Source organism: Carcharhinus amblyrhynchos, chromosome 13 (assembly GCF_965287045.1).
Source record: "Carcharhinus amblyrhynchos chromosome 13, sCarAmb.v2.hapA, whole genome shotgun sequence".
Taxonomy (NCBI): domain Eukaryota; kingdom Metazoa; phylum Chordata; class Chondrichthyes; order Carcharhiniformes; family Carcharhinidae; genus Carcharhinus; species Carcharhinus amblyrhynchos.
Genome location: NC_137336.1, coordinates 35051339 through 35069026, shown reverse-complemented (window position 1 = coordinate 35069026; position 17688 = coordinate 35051339). Strand labels below are relative to the sequence as shown.

The 17688-nt window shown below is 43.2% G+C and overlaps 1 protein-coding gene across 1 annotated transcript in view; it reads left to right on the top strand.

Moving 5' to 3' along the window:
• LOC145351837 (A disintegrin and metalloproteinase with thrombospondin motifs 2-like) overlaps positions 1 to 10927 on the top strand; it is a 209759-nt gene extending 198832 nt beyond the window's left edge. Inside the window, exons 19-22 of the mRNA XM_080201523.1 lie at positions 2404 to 2611; positions 3973 to 4102; positions 5161 to 5265; positions 8048 to 10927. Of these exons, the coding sequence (XP_080057649.1) occupies positions 2404 to 2611; positions 3973 to 4102; positions 5161 to 5265; positions 8048 to 8502 (898 nt within the window). The 3' untranslated portion in view covers positions 8503 to 10927. The remainder of the gene's footprint in view (positions 1 to 2403; positions 2612 to 3972; positions 4103 to 5160; positions 5266 to 8047) is intronic.
• Positions 10928 to 17688: the final 6761 nt, after the last annotated feature.

Sequence of the window (17688 nt, the reverse complement as noted above, 5' to 3'; positions counted from 1 at the left end):
GGACATTAATCCTCCCAGAAATGGTTGGGCTGGGGCGGAGTGGGATGTTAACATTGTTTTTAAAAGCTTAAATTCAACCACAACCCATTTATTTCAGGCTTAATGGTGATTGGCAGCATACCTGTCCCCAGTTAGTAGCTTGGCAATCCAGATGTTTTAATTAGGCTGGTAGCCTCTGATTAAACCTTCTCAACAGTGTCTAACCAGAGGCTCTTAAACTTAGCAGCTGAAGGGGGCTAGGGGTGGGTGAGGAGAGATTTGTGGCAAGGAGGAGTTCTTTATGGGAAGGCTTGTGGCCAGGAGCAGCAGGAGTGTCTCCCCTGTTAGATACATTTCTACATAAAGTCCCACAGAGTTGGGAATCACACACTCCCCTGGCTCCCAATCCCTCTGAAGTGGCAAATTGGACCTATTCCTGAATCCTTCTCCAGAGTCCGTCAAGTCTAATGGGAAGTCAAGACTCACAATCAGATAGAGAATCTGTCAAGGAGAAAAGACACATTCCATGGGGAAACCTGTACTTCCATGTGAACTTCTGCCCCGGCCTACACCAGGCAAATATGTCAGGTCCTGGGGGCCAATGACATCCAGCTAACTGCTCCTCACCATCACTTCTGCCAAACCCTCTCAATCATCAGAGTTCAGTTCCTGATGGGCTGAAAATTCTTGTAATTAAACATTGGGAAAAATGAAACCATTGCCTTTGGCCATTGCCACAGGTTCCACTCCCTCACCACCAATTCCACTTAAGGTTGGAATTAATCTGTGGAAAGATATTTCAGTGACTTCATTCCATTTTCCTCAAGCACCTCTTTGAATTCAACTTTTCCAAAGTATAATCATCTTTCATGTTTTCCTATTGGTTTCTACAAAATTTTAATAACCTTTCCCTGATTACTTATGACATCTTTGTAAGTTGTAAAAGTGTCTTGTCACTTCTAACTATCCCTTTGAAATTTAACAGCTGAAAAGCTAAGTTCCTACCTATCTCCTAATGCAAATTTTAAACCCAACATATTTTACTTGTTAATCCAACCTTCCTATGCATTGATAATGCATCTCATTACAAATGCATGCACCTAGCACCTTAGCATTTTATCTCTAAGTTCTCTCAGTGAGCTGCCTCTATCTACCTTCCCCAGTGTAATCAATCATACACACACAAACACATCCTTATCTTCCCAAAAAATGTTTGAAAAGAAACATCCACCACCACATTGTTCCCACACCTTGACCTCTGGTGTTCCCCGAAGATCCATCTGTGACCCTCTCCTGTTTCATATCTTAATTATGCCCCTTGATAACATCAGATGAAAACAGGTAGGAGTGGAGGGGGTGGTAAAAGAAGTGTTTCATAGGTCACTTCTACTCATGGGGCTGGGTATTACAGCCTCCCCCCACCCCCATCGAAATGTTTTCAGGTTTGGGAGGGGAGATGGAGGGCACAATGGATAATCTACTATCTACCCATCCACACCGAGCTGGTCTCCATAGTACAGGAAGTGGGTAAGGCAACCTGACCTCAGGTCCGTTGAGGCCCTCAAGTGGGCAGTTAATGGTCACTTAAGGACTTCCGTCGATCTGCACTGGCAGAATGCACTGGGCAGTGGAAGACAGGTGAGAACAGGAAGGCTATTTTCTCACCAAAGTTGCTGAAAGAGTGGGAAAGAACGGGGTACATCCTTCTGGGGGAAGGATGCCCTGTGCACATTGGGAGCTACTGCCTAAGATCGGAACTCACCCTTACACCACCCTTTCTGCTTTCCAGCCTAGCCTCCAAAACCTAAACCCAACCCTTCTTACTCCCTTCCCTAGTGTGTCCATTCCCTCCCTGCCCAAAAATCTAATGATGTAGAGATGCTGGCGTTGGACTGGGGTAAACACAGTAAGAAGTCTCACAACACCAGGTTAAAGTCTAATTAGTTTATTTCTCACACACCTGAGAAAGGAAGTGTTTCTGAAAGCTTGTGGGATTACTATCAAATAAACTGGTTGGACTTTAACCTGGTGTTGCAAAAATCTAATGGCGGAGTCGAGTAATATACCCCCTCCCACCCAGAATTCATCCCACGATCTCTGTAAATCACTCATACCCACAAGCAATCCACACTGACCGTCATAGAATATTCTGGCTCTCCAGTTGCTTTAAACTGGTGTTTTATCAGTGGTTTATTTACATTTAAATTTTGGAAGCAGTGTCTTTTGATTATTTATTTGTAGTGATATGGGGGCACTCCCTGAATCTCTATTTGGTTGATATATTGGCTTAAAATTTCTATTTTTGTAAGATCATAAAAATCGGGCACAGCAAAATTTGAACACCACACTAGAGTGCTGAGATCATGAAATATCATGTGGTATCATAAATGCTTTGACTCTGGTAACTTAATTTGTATTTTATAGATGGATTACTGGAGAATGGGAACCCTGCACCAGAACGTGTGGCAAATCTGGATATCAAATTCGTACTGTCAGGTGTGTTCAGCCTCTCACCGATGGTACCAATCGCTCAGTGCACAGTAAATACTGCAATGAGGATCGACCCGAGACCAGAAAACCCTGTAATCGAGAACTCTGTCCTGCACAGTGGAGGATAGGACCTTGGTCGCAGGTGAGTTAAAGGTTACTGCAATTTCTTGGTTCCTGTTTAAGGTTGTGCTAGCAGCTTCGCTGTGGGTCAGGAGAATTGTTGTGACTCAATGTTACTTGGTCTTAATACCGTTTGCAAGTTACTCCCTGATTGGGTTTTGGTACTGAGATGCTGATATATTATTGGTCATGAGCTAAACCGTCAACAGTTCGATAGACTCTTGGCAGGCACCACCGATCAAAGCAATTCTGTGCCTGATTCCTGGAAATTTCTTCTTTGAGCTTTGTTCTTTTTTAAACTAGAAGATGAATAGGTAGCAATTCTACTTTTTCAGATCAATAACTGCCGTTGAGCACACCCAGTTGAATTGGATTTTAGGCCAACTGCAATCCCAAAGGCTTTATTGCTGGTGTAGTTTTAACTCTGAGATTTCAGCTGGGTGCATACGTATTCCTTAGAAAAACTGGTTAACTAGCAAGAATTCCAGACTAATGTAATTGCTTATCATAGAAATTCTACAATGCAGAAAGAGTCTGCATTGACCACAATCCCACCCAGGTCCTACCCCCATATCCCTACATATTTACACACTAATCCCTCTACCTACACATCTCAGGACACTAAGGGGCAATTTTTTTTTAGCATGGCCAATCAACCTAACACGCACATCTTTGGACTGTGGGAGGAAACCCACGCAGATACAAGGAGAATGTGCAAACTCCACACAGACAGTGACCCAAGCCGGGAATCAAACCCAGGTTCCTGGAGCTGTGAAGCAGCAGTGCTCACCACTGTGCTACTGTGCCGCCCTACCGTGCTTGTTCCAGTCTCGCACCAATTTCCAGCCTGGTTCTGAGCTAAATCCTATCCTATTTAAAGTTTATTTAGTGTCACAAGTAGGCTTGCATTAACGCTGCAATGAAGTTACTGTGAAAATCCCCTAATTGCTGCACTTTGGCACCTCTTCAGTACACTGAGGGAGAATTTAGCATGGTAAATGCACCTAACCAGCATGTCTTTTGGACTATGAGAGGAAATCGGAGTGTCCAGAAGAAACACAAGCAGACACGGGGAGAACGTGCAAACTCCATACAGACAGTGACCCAAGCTGGGAATCGAACCCAGGTCCCTAGCGCTGTGAGAGAGCAGTGCTAACCACTGTGCCCCAAGCACCCCCTCCTCCCCCCCCACCCCCCACCACCACCAAAGACATTTGCAAAGATATTGCAGTTTGTTAAAGATATTTCATCAAGCTCATTACTCTTTTTCTGCCAATGTACCACTTGCATGTGTATCTTTATATGGCATAGTCATGTATTTCAGTTATTGGATTATGGTTTTGCTGTTTTCTTTCTCAAATGTCCAACTTGTTGTTTTGTTAGTGTTCTGTAACTTGTAGCAATGGAACACAGGAGAGACAGGTAGTGTGCCGAACAAGGGACAATATGGTTGGCCACTGTAAGGAGGAAAAGCCAGATGCCATCCGAATATGTAGAATGCCTCTATGTCACAGTAAGTCATTTAGACTGTCTTCAAGTTACCATGAGCATTTGGTAATTCATGTTAACTTCCAAAAGTATATGGAATCATTTTCTGCCAGTGACAACACTCCCGCCTGCTCATTCAGGACCACGCTCATAGGGAACATCAGTTAGAAAATTGAGGCTACAGTGTTTTTAATCTGATTTCAGGCCCAGGCTCCCTTCCATTTGGGAGCAGGTGATCAGGGATTTTATCTCCCATCTTATAGCATCAAAGACGGAGGAGGCGATCTTACCAAAAAAATTCTAAGCGAGAAAAGCTTAGAGAGCTTAGGGGGAGCCGGCTGCTGAGCTCTATCAGTGCTCTTGAGCAGACGCCCCTGATCCCCCACTGGACTTGGAGATCTTCCAATATTTCCCCCACTGCAACCACCCACCACCCGCCCCATGGGAGATCTCTTGATATTCCCCACTCCCCCCATGTGCCCCATGTAAGATCTCCTGACATTTAACTCCCCATCCCCCCATCTCCCTCCCCACCCCAATGGACATCAGAACCCCCCCCCCCCTCCCCACTACTTGCCGATCACCCCCTGTGCTGGTCTGCCACCACCCACCCCACCCCACAGACATCAGCACCCCCACCTCCAATCATTTCCCTCACCTCGCAAAGTTCCCTCCCTCTCACCCTGATCGCCACTTCTTCTAAAGTGTTCCCAGGTCTGTTTCTGATCTTTTTGACTCCTGCCTAATCTTACTACCTCACCTCACTGAAAGTTGGGCAGGACGTAGGATCACGCCCAGAATGTTTAAACATTTACATAAATCATTGAAGAATTAGAACGTGATGAGAACAATGTGATTTAAAAATATTATTGAGCATGTGCATATTGCAGAATTGCTGCACAAACATCTCTCTAAATGCCAAGTAAAAAGATGAAAGTATGAACTGTTTTGATATAAATGCAAATAAATAAGGATGTTGGAGTAACAACTACTTGAATAGTAAAGTCTTAACAAGCACTGAGTTTTATTTCATTCGTTGTATTTTGTATGTTGCTGATGATTTATATGTTCCATTCTTTCTAGAAAACTCGTCTCTGCAAACCTCACTCACTTCCTCCAAAGGAAAGTCATTAATCCAATGGCTCTCGCGTCCAGATCCTGCATATCCTATTCAGAAAGTTTCGAAAAGTAAATCACATTATAACTCTGATCCTGGCTTTAAATGCATGCAGTTTCTCACATGGATTTTACCCTTCCTAGTGTCCTTTTCTCTTCATTGTGCATTCCTCTGATTAGCAACTGCATTATGACACTAATACTTCTACCGGGCCCTGGTGCACAGCCTGCCTCTTCTCTAGAGCTTGTGCAGCACTCGTGATGGAGGTCCACATGAGTGACTTCACACTTCGATGGAGGAATTCGACAGTACGTTGCAGGCCTCTGAACGGGAGCTGTCTCCGGCTTGCTTACTGTTTGATTTGCTTGATAAACAGGCTCTAATGAAACACAGCCTCAGTTTGACAGAAACTGAGAAATTTATTGTGAATGTGATCACATCACAATAACATCTTCTTGTGCTACCATTTCCTCCTCTCTAAATCTCTTATACTTTGTTAGAATTTCCTAGAGTAGTTTTTGTGCTATGACCTAAATAACAGTAGCTGCAAGTAACTCACTTTCCTTCTCTCATTTGTTGCTTTCCGAGATAGATTTCTATTGCTTGACATTGTGCTGTTGCATTTCACTGTGTGGAGTGAAGAATAATGGCTCGTGCTCTATTTCTAGGTAGCAAGTGCATGGTTCCATCTTCATCTGTGGCATGTTTGACAATTAAGTTATTTTGCATGAGTGAGTGTCTGCTTGTGTTAATTGGCTAATGTCATCAGTCGCATATATTTGACTGCGCGCAATTACAATACAGTACCTCATGAAGTTTCTTTTGTTTAGAAAAATGCCTTATTTAAGGATGAATGTAATAGTTTTTGTTACTACTGCAGGCAATGGGAAATAAAACAGGGAACAGCCTATGTACTGAATCCTCCGCCAAGCCACTGCAGTGATAATCACTGCCATGTCTGGCTGTCAAGGCAAACCATTCCCGATGCTAGGGATAATAAAACAAAACTCTGCAAGCTTAAAAATTGAAAATGCAATATTTTGAAGATAGTTTGGAAATAAATGCTGAAACATAAAATTACTGAAAACGTGGACACTTAAACAATTTAATTATTTAGTTTGGGAGGGAAACTGTGAAAAGCACTTTGACCATATCATTGTCATGTGATCACATAACCAGCTTTTGTTGTGAGTATTTCAGTGGAAGTTTTAGGATGTGTGATAAACCTGATAAACAAGGAGAACTGATGAGCCACGACTATTGCACTGAAAGTGTTATATGTGACATAATTGGTGTTTGTACAGATGTGCTCCATTGTTAATTCTGTTACTATATAGTCAGAAAGATTTAAATAGATTAACCATGTTTGGTGGCTACAGACAGTGCAGTATTGTACTCAGTAATGTGCACTACATCTGTAAGCACTTTGGTTTATCAGGGATAATTTATTGATACTTAGTAAACATTTGATATAACTGTGAGGATGTACCATTTCAGCTTCCATCATTCACTTCTCGAATTTTTTTGTAAGGTTGGTGACGGTGTTTACCAAGTTAACTGTGATCTTGTACATTCAGATGCGTTTTCTTACCAATGAAGATCTGGGGACTTGTGTTCCTCCAGTTTGTCATTAGTTTCTGCAAATAAATGAAAACCTATGTCAAGAAATAAAACATTGTCTATTTTTCCATTTTTTTTCATAACCATAGAAAGACATCAGTCACTTGGAAATTCCAGTATTTTTAACCTTATTTCTTCTATTTTTGATTTTCTATGTTGAACAAGCTGCGTTTTATGCAACCTTGAATATGAAATTCAGTGGGGCTTGTTAAATAAACATCCCAGTGATACCATTTACAGAGCTAATTTCTAACCATTACAAAACAAAAGATCCTGACACAAACGCTGGATTTTAAAGGCATTTTTCTAAGCAAATGGCTATTATGTTCGGTTTGACCTCTGAGGAAACAAAATATTTGAGAACAAAGCCTGCAATTTCACTTTGTACAAACTAGGAGAAATAGGTATAAAAAGCCCGGGGGGAAAAAGATCCACCTCAAAGAAACTATGATACCACGACTAACTGAAGCAGCTTCAGAAGCTGCAAGCAAAGGATTGCAGCCTGTTTCATTTTACCTCGAGAGAAGATCAAGTCCCTAGTGAAATCAGTATTTCAAAATAAATGTATTTCACAAATTACGAAACAATTTATTTGGTTAAGATGCAAGCAAAGCCAACAAATCAGCTCTGATATCCGTTTGCAAAAGATGAATATACATTAAACCAGTTATAATGTGGATAGCCAGAAAACATCGGCGGCACAGTGGTTAGCACTGCTGATTCACATTGCCAGGTACCTGGGGTTCACTTCCGGCCTCGGGTGACTGTGTGGAGTTTGCACATTCTCCCTGTGCCTGTGTGGATTTCCTCCGGGTGTTTCCACCAAAGATGTGCATGTTAGGTGGATTGGCCTCAATGCTAAATTGCCTCTTAGTGTCAGGAGGATTAGCGGGGTAAATATGTGGGATTACAGGGATAGGGCCTGGCTGGGGTTATTATCAATGCAGGTGCAATGGGCTAGATGGCCCCCTTCTGCACTGCAGGGGTTCTATCATGCATCTATTTTATGATACTTCTAATATAGATAGCCAGAAAAGTGTTTAATTCACTTTCCTTTCCAATGTAACTCATTTACCTGTCTATTAAAATACCTAACTCTTTAAAGAAAAAGCAATAAACCAACTGTATCAGGGAGCAGCTGTTGCACGAATCAGCTACGAAAAAAAACCTGTTAAATGATGACAGTATATCCTTCACCGGTCTAATTTTCTTTTCATCTTAATATCTTCGCAGAAGCAATTTGTCATGGGGACAAGTCAATCTTCTGCCGTATGGAGGTACTTGCCAGGTATTGCTCTATTCCTGGCTACAACAAGCTCTGTTGCAAGTATTGCAATTCACTGTCTCAGCAGTTTACAAACAAGACCAATGACTCTGAACCCTCGAAGCACGTTAAACCGACCACGCCACCTGAGACCACAAAGAAGCCAAAGGTTGTTACCTCTCCCCCGGTAAACGGAACAAGTGACAGCGCCGAGAAAAATGCAGTTGGGCAGACGGACAAGGGAGAAAATGGGAACAGTAAAAAACCCCAGCAAAAATTTATAATTCCGAACCGGCCAAATATAGTAAGCAACCATAGACTCCAGTATCTGCTCGACCAGAAGAGGAAAGAAATGCTGAACAATTCCTTGGACAAAAGAGTTTCATCTGTAAAGGACAACCGTCTACCTCATGCGGAGATATGAGTGTGGATCATTGGAGAACAAATGTGCTTCACTCTCGATACGACAGAAACGGGACTGGAAATGAACAGCAGAAATTTATTTTAGCAGTGTTAACACAGTTATAATACAAACACTTCTAACTCTAGTAATCTACCTTATTAAAAAAAAGTCAGCATGAAGCATTTGTCTCACAGCTTTGCCAGGCATCTCTCAGGTGCACACACACACACACATGCACACAGACACACACACACACACGTACACACATTCACACATGCACTCATACACACACGGGCGCGCGCATCTTGATAGCAAGTGGTTTGGTTTTAGCAGGCGAGGATTCTCTCGACTGACTTCCTCCTAGTGGCCCTATGCTGCACTATATTGCACTTAACATAATATTTTGCACCAACATTTATTTCTTTATAAATTGCAGTAAATCTTCCGGAAAAATGGTGCTGAATATTCGCATTATACCTATGTACTGTACTAGTGGCACATAAGATTCATTCCTCTTCGGACCATCGTCTCCTCAGGTTCTCGTTCAGCTCCTGCCTGTGAGATTGTGTAAAAAAAGCAAAAAGGTTATTTGTGGTGTTGCAGACGGATAAACATTGCCAGCGTGTTACGTAGGTTTTGCTTTCGATGCTGCATTCTTTAGAGTTTCTTAAATTCCAGAATACATGGTGCTGAATTTCCTCTAGTTATTCCTCAACCTGAAGAAGTTGTAGCTCGAGTAAAATCTGCAAAAAAAATTCTTAACGTTTACACTTGGATAGAACCACAGAGTAATTAATTTGCACTATTTTCTACAAAATAACATTGTTACAAGCCTAAATCCAAAGACTATTCCTATAATCTTTAAAGGACTAAAGGAATTCCTGTAGCAACCTATCGATAGCATCTAATGTGAAAGATGGTGGCTGGTAGGCATACCCATTGCAATTGTGCTAATTAATGTGTTTTATATAATGTATAAATGAAGAGACCAGCCATGATCTGATTGAATGGCGGAGCAGGCTCGAAAGGCTGAATTTGCCTACTTCTGTTCCTGATTCCTATGTTACTATTGTTAAAACTTCAAATTGGAAACTGTCCAGAAACATCCTCACCGGCAGATTTACACTTTCTGCCATCCCGTTTGGCTCACAGAGGGGTAACCACTTAAGTTATTTTAACTTTCTGAAAGGAAACTCAACTTCAGTGTTTAATTTGTTAGCCTCATTACAGTATTCTTTTGGTGTCTTTGTATAAATGACAGTGAATGCTTAACAGCACATTGGCTGTGCTCAAGAACAATTTTCTCATATGTTTAGGTCACTTCCTGAGGTCACCCAGTTAGCCGCTGTACCTTCCTTAATGTAATAATCATGTAAAATCTGCTCTAGTCACCTTAATGATGTTTCCATTTCATGTAAGTGCAGAACAATAGGTTTCATCAAAAAAAATAGCGATTATAGTATGAGGAAAAGGAAAACCATGTAATCACCGACTCCTCATTCCTGTTATTTGAATGACAATGTTACATGTAGGTTTAAAGAAATTGTAGTCGCTTGGTACTGCATTTAAATTCCGGGCTTACAAAAATAAATGTTATAGCGGAAGTAAAAATGGTGACCAGAGATCAGCCAACACCTCAAAAGAGAAAGTTAAGCTCATAAACCAGATTTCCCAGGAACCTTGCCTGATCCATTGGGAAATCAAGGTGCCTGGTCAGGGTTTTATAATAAGGTCGTGCTGACCAGGGATCTCGGAAATTTTGGACCAGTGATTCGAATACATCAGGACATGAGTCCTGCTTGAAGCATAAACCTGTTTTTAATCTATCGGACACCGATTGATTTGTGCATTTGCGGCCGTGATAGACATGTGCCAGGCATAGGCTGAAGTGCTTCTCTGCACATTCAGAATGGCATGAACTTCAGATCACCTCAGCAAAACAGAAATTCCTCACAATTCCATGTCAAATTACAGATGCCATCCAACACTGAAAGCGATCCCGTATCATTTACCCGCTAAAATTCATTGCTCTAACAAAGTGATGTTCTCAGTTTTACAAAATACTCATTCTGACTAGTTTACAGATTACATATTTTGTGGTGTTTTTCTTAACCCAAGGCTGGATTTGTTATTCCCAATTGAGGAGGGGTGTGACAAAATGTATGCTTCACTTTATTCAGTTATTTTGTTACATACTGAATGCTGACATTCTACTTTGAAATGTAAAAGTGGTTTATGAGTTGTGATCCAATGCTTTAATCATGCTTTGTGGCATATGTTATTTTCCATCATTAAGTAATAGCTCTACTGGCCTTATTCCTGTATGTATGGATTACATCACCTGCACCAATTACACTTGCAATTACTACAGCAGCTCCATTGAAGAGTCTCTTTTGTACATTATTTGTATATAAGAGTTAGAACCTTTATTTTTAATATTTATTAAACTTGGAACATTTGTGGCATTTTGCTCCTTTTGTCTCAGAGCTGTAGCTGATTTGTGAATGTTACAGTGCCAGTAATGTTACTGCAATTGGCACTTCATTTCAGACAGCGTCTTGTTTACCGGGATTGAAGAACGTGCAGCAAGTAAGTGGTGTGTGACCGACGAAAATTGTGCAGGTCAGTACCAGAAATAGTTCCTTTCGAATAAATGCAGCTGGTCTGCTACAGGATGTTTAGTATAAATCACGCTGTTTATCCACTTTCAACAGTGAGATGAGGAAGGGTCATCAGAAAAGTCAACAACTAACTTTAAATTGGTCTCCTGTGATTGGTGGGGTGAATTTTCCTAGGTGAGTTGAGGTGGGATCAAGGCCGGCAAAATCGCATTGCTCTGTGGTAATGCAGGCTTTCAGCCAGGGTCCTGCCCCCCAACAGTTTCGGTGGAGGAACCAGACTGTTGGTCGCAGCATTGGCAGCTCATTAATCCGAGTCAGCGGCGAGCTTGTTAAAGTGCAGACTGGGGTTTTGAAAGGGACGCAGGGGATTACTCAGGGCCGCAAGTAAGTCTGTGGAAAGGAGGTCGCATCAGAGTGAGGAGACAGTCACAGAGATCGGAGCAATTCCTACCCATTGATGAAAATAGGGATGGAGAAGACTGCACCTCACGCAGAGGCATCGAGTGGCCATTATGTGAGCAGCGGTCACAGATTTAATGTGCAGGATTAGGCCAATTGAAGGACGGGGGTACACCTGCAGGAGTTTACAGCTCTTGGCGAGAGAGGGTGTTGGCTGATCCAAGTACTGCAGCTGCTGACAGGTAATCCATCTCTAATCCGTCAGTTACAGAGCCTGCAATGAGCAGAATTGAGGAGCTGCTGTCACAATACCTTCAGCTCCTTGGTACTGAAGGACATAGAGGTGATGAACGAGGAGAAGGCATGTAGACCGTAAATTCACCATATGGTGTACAGCCTAGAATCAGTTTCTGGACATACTGGAACAGCAGGGCTACCCGCGGCTGCATTTAGCGAGGTAACTGATGATTTGTGTACCCTCATGGACTTTAGGCCCTGTCAGTCACAAGGGCACACCCTGGTCGTAACCTCTTTGCCTCTTGGTTGTTTTAAAAGGCAGCAGTGGTTCCATGTAAGATCTTGCCAGTGGCCATCCATCATAGCAACAGGCAGATGACAGATACCCTGGATGAGGGGGCACTGGACTAGTTCCAGACTGGTGAGACTATGCAGGCACAGTGGACTATGGCTCTGCCTCTGTGGTGGAATTTCCTCAGGTGCAGCATTTATCATTAGGAAGGGATTTAATTGCTCCAGTATACGACTGGTGTGTGACCACCACAGTGCTTTCTGCAGGTGTGTGTATGGGATTTGCCAGCACCCTTCATGATGCCTCCATCCTGAGGTAATCATAACTACCTGGATGGCTGCTAGGGGACAAGGACTATATTTTAAATAAATGAGTGCTGATATCTATCCACAAACCTACAACAGAGGCACAGGGTTGCTGCAATGACTGTCCCCTCTGCACCAGGACCAACATACAGCAAACCACCAGACTCCTAAAGATATGGTTCTGATGCTTGGACTGGTCCTGGGGATCATACTGTTCACTACACTACATCCAAGGTTTCTCGCATTAAGTTCTTTTTAGTTTTGTTTATTAGTATCATAAGTAGGCTTACATTAACACTGCAATGAAGTTACTGTGAAAATCTCCTTGTCACCACACTCCAGCCCCTGTTCAGGTACAGTGAGGGAGAATTTAGCATGGCCAATGCACCTAACCAGCATGTCTTTCAGGCTGTGGGAGGAAAATGGAGCACTCGGAGGCAACCCATGGACAAGAGGGAGAACGTGCAAACTCCACGCAGACCCGAGCTGGGAATTGAACCTGGGTCCATAGCGCTGTGAAGCGGCAGTGCTAACCACTGTGCCACCATGCTGCGTTCTATATAACATGATAACATGTCTCTCCAGAACAGTGATAAACATGATGAGGAAGATGTATGGAGTGACACACGTCTTTGGAGGAAGAAGTAGTGATGAAGCACCATGATCCTGTGCTTCAAGACCTTCCAAAGATCCAACTGATGCATCAACTCATTGACCAATGACGCAGGGCAGCTTGGACTGCAATACACATGCTCTTCTTGTGAGGGCATCTCATCCTTGACAGCATTTGGCTCAGAAACACACTTGTCTCACTTCCAGGATGTAGGTGATACTAAAATGTGCCCTTTTTCCTCACGCTACCTGAAAGTGAGGCCTCCAGCCTCACAATGTCCCAATCACCCACCTTTGCATCACCCACTTCATCATTCTAGTGTTTTAATGTCTTCTAATCATCAGAGTCACAGAATTCTACGTTCATCCAAAAACCATTGCATTACGTTAAGGTGCACTCAATAAATGCAAGCATAACAGGTCATCCCAGTGATTCACAAAGACTACTGCCGTGGCACCTTACACTCATGACCTCTCCTAAAGGGTGCTTCCCCCTGTGGCTGAGGCTGAAATGGAGATGGGCTGGCTGCTTGTTTGTGTCAGCCTAATGTGCTTGTTATGCCTGTCGGGGTACTACTGGGGGCAGATCGACAAACTGCCCTCCACCTATGTCGATACAATGACAACCTCAGTCACAGGGCCTTGCTGTATAAGTGGTGCCTCAGTCAAAGGGGAGAAGAGGTGCCTCATGATCATAAGAATCATACAGTGTGTAAGAGGCCCTTCGGCCCATCAAGCCTTCACTGGCACACGAGAAACACCTGAACTGCCACCTAATCCCATTTACTAGCACTTACAGCACAGAACATTACAGTGCAGTACAGGCCCTTCGGCCCTCGATGTTGTGCCGACCTGTGAAACCAATCTAAAGCCCATCTAACTTATAATATTCCAATATCATCCATATGTTTATCCAATGACCATTTAAATGCCCTTAATGTTGGCGAATCCACAACTGTTGCAGGCAGGGCATTCCACACTCTTACTACTCTCTGAGGAAAGAACCTACCTCTGACACCTGCCCTATATCTATCACCCCTCAATTTAAAGCTATGTCCCCTCGTGCTAGCCATCTTCATCCAAGGAAAAAGGCTGTCACTGATCCCCTATCTAATCCTCTGATCATCTTATATGCCTCTATTAAGTCATCATTTAACTTTCTCTCTAACAAAAACAGCCCCAAGTCCCTCAGCCTTTCCTCATAAGAATTTTCCACCATACCAGGCAACATCCTGGTAAATCTCCTCCGCACCCTTTCCAATGCTTCCACATCCTTCCTATAATGTGGCGACCAGAACTGTACTCAATACTCCAAGTGCAACTGCACCAGAGTTTTGTATAGCTGCAACATGACCTCATGTCTCCTAAACTCAATCCCTCTACCAATAAAGGCTAACAAACTGTACACCTTCTTAACAACCCTATCAACCTGGGTGACAACTTTCAGGGATCTGTGGACGTGGCCACCGAGATCTCTCTGCTCAACCACATTACCAAGTAACTTACCATTAGACCAGTACTCTGTATTACTGTTACTACTTCCAAAGTGAATCACTTCACACTTTTCTGTATTGAATTCCATTTGCTACCACTCAGCCCAGCTCTGCAGCTTATCTATGGCCCTCTGTAACCTGCAATATCCTTCCACACTGTTCACAACTCCACCGACTTTTGTGTCATCCACAAATTTACTAACCCATCTTCTATGCCCTCATCTGGGTCACTTATAAAAATGACAAACAGCAGTGGCCCCAAAACAGATCCTTGCGATACACCATGAGTAACTGAACTCCAGGATGAACATTTCCCATCAACCACCACCCTCTATCTTCTTGCAGCCAGCCAATTTCTGATCCAACCGCTAAATCACCCTCAATCCTATGCCTTGGTATCTTCTGCAACAGTTTACTGTGGGGAACCTTATTGTTTTACTGAAATCCATGTACACCACATCAACTGCTTTACCCTCATCCACCTCTTTGGTCACCTTCTCAAAGAACTCAGTAAGGTTTGTGAGGCATGACCTACCCTTCACCAAACCATGCTGACCATCCCTAATCAAATTATTCCTTTCTAGATGATCATAAATCCTATCTCTTATAATCCTTTCCAAAACTTTGCCCAGAACAGAAGTAAGGCTCACTGGTCTATAATTACCAGGGTTGTCTCTACTCCCCTTCTTGAACAAGGGGACAACATTTGCTATCCTTCTTCTGGCACTATTCGTGTAGACAATGACGACCTGTAGATCAAAGTCAAAGGTTCTGCAATCTCCTCCCTATCCTCCCAGAGAATCCTAGGAGAAATCCCCTCCAGCTCGGGGGACTTATCTATTTTCGTACTTTCCAGAATTGCTAACACCTCCTCCTTATGAACCTCAATCCTGTTTAGTCTAATAGCTTAGTATTCTCCTCGACAACATTGTCTTTTTCCTGTGTTAATACTGACGAAAAATATTCATTTAGCGCCTCTCCTATCTCTTCAGACTCCACGCACAAGTTCCCACTACTGTCCTTGACTGGTCCTAATCTTACCCTAGTCATTCTTTTATTCCTAACGTAACCTATAGAAAGCTTTAGGGTTTTCCTTGATCCTACCTGCCAAAGACTTCACATGTCCCATCCTGTCTCTTCTTAGCTCTCTCTTTAGGGCCTTCCTGGCTAACTTGTAACTCTCAGGCGCCTAACTGAGCTTTCGCATCTCATCTTGACATAAGTCTCCTTCCTCTTCACAAGTGATTCAACTTCTTTAGTAAACCACGGTTCCCTCGCTCAACCACTTCCTCCCTGCCTGACGGGTACATATTTATCAAGGACATGCAGTAGCTGTTCCTCGAACAAGCTCCACATTTCAATTGTGCCCATTCCCTACAGTTTTCTTCCATATCCTATGCATCCTAAATCTCACCTAATCGCATCATAATTTCCTTTCCCCCAGCTATAATTCTTGTCCTGTGGTATATACTATCTCTTCCCTTTGCTAATGTAAACGTAACCAAATTGTGGTCACTATCACCAAAGTGTTCACCGACCTCCAAATCTAACACCTGGCCTGGTTCATTACCCAATACCAAATACGATGTGGCCTCGTCTCTTGTTGCCCTATCTACATACTGTGTCAGGAAACCCTCCTGCACAATATTGGACAAAAACAGACCCATCTAAAGTACTCGAACTATAATTTTTCCAGTCAATATTTGTGAAGTTAAAATCCCCCATTACAAGTACCCTGTTACTTTCGCTCCTATCCAGAATCATCTTTGCAATCCTTTCCTCTACATCTCTGGAACTTTTCAGAGGCCTGTAGAAAACTCCCAACAGGGTGACATCTCCTTTCCTGTTTCTAACCTCAGCCCCTACTACCTCAGTAGACGAGCACTTGGCCCATAGCCGAGTGAGGCCTGCCCTCGGAGTCATCATTGCCTGTCCTAGCCTTTTTATGATACACATCTCAGGAAACCACCAGCTGGGGCACAACGAGCAGCCCTTCTGTGCAGCTTCATGCCATCAAAACCACAAACCAGTCAATGCTACAGGATGTGGCATACATTCTCTGTATGTCAGTGCACTGTTCCTGCACCCACTCAATGTGTTGCAACATGTGACTCACCATATGGCTGGCTCCCCCTCTCAGTGGATGAACTCATGCCTGAGACATGATGAAGCACATCTTATGAATGGACTCCCCCATTCTTTGCCGATGGCTGCGCACAACCTCTGAGACGCCTGATGTTTGGGCATACATCTCCCTTGCTGTACCAGGGAAACACACTTTGTGTCTTACACCCAAGACTCTGTGGTAGCCCTCAGCTGAGTCAGGCTGTGACAATTCTCCATCCTCCAAGGGGCATTGCCCACTGCTGCCACTGCCTTCTTCACCACCTCCTGCTCACTTGTGAAGTGTTGCTCACCCTGTGCCACCCATTCTAAACTTGTGTGTAATCCCTCTCTGGTGTTTCCTGGTGCAGGATGTGCTTCTCTGATGTGATGGCAGTACCTTGAATCCTCTTCAAAAGCAGCTGCTGACATTACACTGGGTACTGAGGCTGAGGCTTCACAAACTGATTGCACCAGGCAAGGTGAGAATTTGGTTCCAAAAACTTGCCTCTGTCAACAGCTGCCACGGGTCATTAAAACCACTGCAAGGACTTGGAATGAACAGAAGAGGGGACAGTTCCACTCTTGTCACTGAGAGATAGTAGGATCATTTCATCCTGTCCTGGATGGATTAATCTCTCACCATCATTGGCTTTTTGATGAGCAGCCATCCTGTCAAGAACCTTCTCCTCAATGAATTTTGTAAAAACTAGATGGGGCACTCTAACACCAGATCGTTTCAGTGGGGCTGTTTGCACTATCTTGCTAAACCCCTTGACTTTCTTCACTTCTTCAAATCCCCCGCCCCCCCGCCTCTTTGACCAAGCTTTTGGTCACCTCATCTTTTGACTGAGGTTTTGTCCTATTTTATATTTTATACAGTGAAGAAAGCTATCTCTAAATTACAGTGAACAAAGTTATCTCCAATTGCAATGGGATCTTGATCAATTGGGCCAGTGGGCTGATGAATGTAAGATGGAGTTTAATTTAGACAAATGTGATGTGATGCATTTTGGTAGATTGAACCAGAGCAGGGCTTACTCAGTTAAAGGTAGGGCAGTGGGGACAGTTACAGAACAAAGAGATCTAGGGGAACATGTTCATAGGTCCTTGAAAGTAGAGTCACAAGTGGACAGAGTGGTGAA